The sequence below is a fragment of the Natator depressus genome, chromosome 13 (genome assembly GCF_965152275.1).
Source record: "Natator depressus isolate rNatDep1 chromosome 13, rNatDep2.hap1, whole genome shotgun sequence".
NCBI classification, from domain to species: domain Eukaryota; kingdom Metazoa; phylum Chordata; order Testudines; family Cheloniidae; genus Natator; species Natator depressus.
Window position 1 is genome coordinate 34,970,240 of NC_134246.1, and position 4,171 is coordinate 34,974,410.

Genomic DNA, 4,171 nt, shown 5'->3' on the forward strand with positions numbered 1-4,171 from the left:
ATACAAAGCACATGAGATAAATGCTACTAAACTTTCACAGCAATGGCTCATGAATCTAGAACGATGTCACAAGACCAGAGTCATGGATGGAATGGTGCCTCTCTTGTGGATGTGGTGGCTGGGAATATTTTAAACTCTTAGATGGGGTTAGTGGGATTATTATAATAAAGCAATGTCTTTGGCGAGTGGGAATGCCCAGATAGACTGCCATAATGGATGGATGTCTTTGGTTGGTATCCATGCTAAAGGGAACGTACCAGACTTGGGGCTGAGGTAACTTAAGAAAAAGTCAATTTCCCTCCACTCCTAATCTGAACCCTGGTGCTCAATCAACGGCCAAATAATTTAGGGAGCCTTTTTTTGGCAACATGTTGTTGCATTCAAAGAAAGAACTGGCCCCCTCTTCATGGCTATTTCCTACTCCTTCCTATGGCTTTCTTGAAGGCGGCTTGCACATCCTTGTTCCTGAGGCTGTAGATCATTGGGTTCAGCATGGGTGTGACCATGGTGTAAAACACAGAGACCACTTTCCCAATGTCCATGGAGTAGCTGGAGGAGGGGCGAAGGTGGGTGAAGAAACCCGGGCCATAGAAGAGAAGGACGGTGAGGAGGTGGGAAGCACAAGTTGAGAAGGCTTTGCGTCTGCCCTGGGCCGAGCGGATTTTCATGATGGTGGATAGTATGTAAGCATATGATGTGGAAATCAGCAGGAAGCAACTTCCACCTACTGCTCCGCTGAGCAGAAAAACCAGCACCTCATTGTTATAGGTGTCTGTGCAGGCCAATTTGATCAAAGGAGGGATCTCACAGAAGAAGTGATTGATTTTATTGGGACCACAGAAAGGTAGCCTGGCTATGAAGAATGTATGTAACATTGAGTAGACAAAACCACATATCCATATAGCAATGGCAGAGCACATACAAGTCCTCTGGTTCATGATGGTTGCGTAGTACAAAGGCTGGCATATTGCCATGTAGCGGTCATAAGCCATTAGGGCAAGAAGGAAAGATTCAGATCCAGCAAAGGAGATGAGAAAGTATAGCTGGGCCATGCAACTGGAGAAAGAAAGAGATTTAATCTTGGCAACCAACGTCGCTAGCATATTCGGGAGAGTCACGGAAGAGTACGAGATGTCTAAGAGAGACAAGTTGACCAGAAAAAAGTACATAGGAGTGTGGAGCGTGGTATCTGCCCAGATAGCCAGGCAAATAGAGAGGTTGCCAGCCAAGGTCAGCAGGTAGATGATCAGGAAACTCATGAAGAGTAATGGCTGCATTTCTGGGAAACTCGAGAGGCCCAGGAGTCTGAATTCTGTCACTGTGCTTTGATTGTCCATGTCTGTCACTTTACCTGCATGCGGGAACAAATAAGGTGAATATACTCAGTTGAAAACAACATGCGGATAATACAAGAAACTGGAACGGAGAGAAGGGATACGTGTGCTAAACACATGGTCCACTGTCTCTTCCTTTTCGGACCACTTTCTGTAGTTTGGGAAGCATTTCTGTCTGTCAATCTCTTTCAAACATAATTAAGCCTTAAGCACTTACATTTGTTATTACTTATTATTAATTATTAATTATTATTATTATTACTTCTAGATATATTTGCATGTAACAACCTAAATAATACCTCTTGAAGTTCAATATTTATGTAAAAATAATCACACAAAAACATTGTTTACTAACAAGGGACAGTTCTGGAACTCTTCTTATTCTGACTGCACAGTCTTAATTTATATCAATCCGCCACGGCAATTCAGCAGTCCCTCAAAGTTTATATCAGAGGGGTCTCCGTGTTAGTCTGGATCTGTAAAAGCAGAAAAGAGTCCTGTGGCACCTTATAGAAGAACAGACGTATTGGAGCATAAGCTTTCGTGGGTGAATACCCATTTTGTCACATGCATGTAGTGGAAATTTCCAGAGGCGGTATAAATATGCAATTTGTGTCCAGATATTAGGAATGGCAATATACAAAAACCTGTAGGAGAACACTTCAGCCTCCCCGGGCACACAATAGCAGACTTCAAGGTAGCCATCCTGCAGCAAGAAAAACTTCAGGACCAGACTTCAAAGGGAACCTGCGAGCTTCAGTTCATTTGCAAATTTGACACCATCAGCTCAGGGTTAAACACAGACTGTGACTGGCTCGCCAACTACAAAAGCAGTTTCTCCTCCCTTGGTGCTCACACCTCCACTGCTAGAAGAGGGCCTCATCCTCCCTGATTGAACTAACCTCTTTATCCCTAGCCTGATTCTTGCTTGCATGTTTATACCTGCCTCTGGAAATTTCCACTACGTGCATCTGAAGAAGTGGGTAGTCACCCACGAAAGCTTATGCTCCAATACGTCTGTTAGTCTATAAGGTGCCACAGGACTCTTTGCTGCTTTCAAAGTTTATATTCTATTTTTTTCCATCTTAATGACAGATTCTTTTAAAATAAAGTTTTAAAGCTCCTATTAAGATGGTAACTTCTTATCAGGGCTGGTGGAAAATTTTTCTGCCCAAAAAAACATACAAGCACATATTGGAATCCATCTTGATTCAGGAGAGAAAGTTCATGCTTAAAATTAATCAGATGTTTAGTGTTTTCCTCAGTATTGATGGATGAGTGCCTGATGCCCTTAGTCCCCTTTGAAAATTGCTCAGCATTGGTGCCTCACTTTGCCATCTGTACAATGGGGGTTTACCATTTCGCACCTTGCAGGAATAAATCTAAATGCTAGTTGAAATTCTAAAACAAAACTTGTTTTATTTTTGAAATTCACATTTTTAAACATAATTTTTATATGGATATTTTTATTTATATTTATTTTATAAAAGTTCACTGGTTGTTTCAAGTGGAACAATTTTAATTCCTTTCTGTGTGAAATATTTTTCCATCTTACTTTTGAGAAAGGGAGATTTATTTTCTTCTTTGGTCTTTTAAAAATGTTTTTAAAATCCTTTCAAATACTCACAGATGAGCAGAATATTTTTAATTACACTAGAAATGTAAAAATGGAAAATCACCGGAAAGAAATGCATTAACAAAAATCTTTCAAATTTTCCATTTCCTCAAAATGTTTTCTATTTTTTGATAAGCTCTGATGAATTCATAAAATATTTTAAGTATGTTTAGATAAATCAATGGACTTTTCACAGTTCATAAAGCTAAGCACCTATTTGTCTTTGAATGACTGGGGTCTTAAATGCATATTATCTGCAAAAGTATGAACTGCACTTCTACTCCTTATTCAAATCTATTATTTTTTACCCCTCACTACTTTTCTTGACAATGAAACTGTAAATGAAATGTTAACTAGGTCTGTTCTTTTCACAGAGAGAAAGGATAGACAACATTCTGCACCTAGGTGTTTTCATGCAGGGGATCACATATTCAGATATTAAACAAATCATTTCTTTCTGTCAGGCACTTACCTGCATGCTCCAGTCACCATGTGCTTTCCATGAAGCAGCAGATGTCCAGAAGAAAACAGACCTTGAAAAACACAGTTTCTGAAAACCTTCTGCTGATTGTCCTTTCTCGCAAGCCTTGGAGATGTTCTAATTGTGTGGTCTCCTCACCTTTCTGATGATACATATTGCTGCAGGATAGTTGTTCTGCTTAATATGCAAAGAGTTGATTCAAGGAGCATTTATAAATTATAGACCCACAGATGTAAGTGATGGTTAAGACCCTCTTGAATGTCTTGCCCATCCTCTTGACTCAGTAGAAGGACTGTTTCCTACAGAATCCTCATGTGCTTTCTCCTATCTAATTTTAAATGTCAACAACATTGATCATATAACTTTCTAAGGTTTCCCAGTGGGCATTGTTAAAAAGTTAGTGGTATTTCATCATTTTTCCTCTCACTGAAGTCTCCAGCATATCTTGCAATGCTTCGAACCTGAGAAGGAACATTCCTGGTGTTGTGGTTAAATCAGTGGAGTGGAGCTCAGAAAACCTGAGCTCAAGTTCTATCCATCTACAGCAGATCCCCTTTGTGTCTTTGAACAAGTCACTCAGGCAGATTTTTAAAGGCATTTAGGCACCTAGTGGGATTTTCAAAAGTAACTAGGTTCCAAACACCCAGTGAAACCAATGAGTTTTAGGCACCTGGATGCTATTGAAAATCCCTCCAAGTACTCAAATACCTTTACAAATCTGGCTTTCTGTCTATTGGTTTA

General features: G+C 39.8%; 1 protein-coding gene across 1 annotated transcript; it reads right to left on the minus strand.

Annotated features, from left to right (window-relative positions):
- Window positions 1-410: 410 nt before the first annotated feature.
- LOC141997508 (olfactory receptor 5AR1-like) lies at window positions 411-1,340 on the minus strand. Its single transcript, XM_074969887.1, has one exon. It carries the CDS (start codon window positions 1,335-1,337, stop codon window positions 411-413), a length of 927 nt encoding a protein of 308 aa, XP_074825988.1. The 5' UTR covers window positions 1,338-1,340.
- Window positions 1,341-4,171: the final 2,831 nt, after the last annotated feature.

What these genes read in the sequence shown, in the direction of transcription:
- LOC141997508 (XM_074969887.1), bottom strand. Translation starts at nt 1,337, where the DNA reads ATGGACAATCAAAGCACAGTGACAGAATTCAGACTCCTGGGCCTCTCG.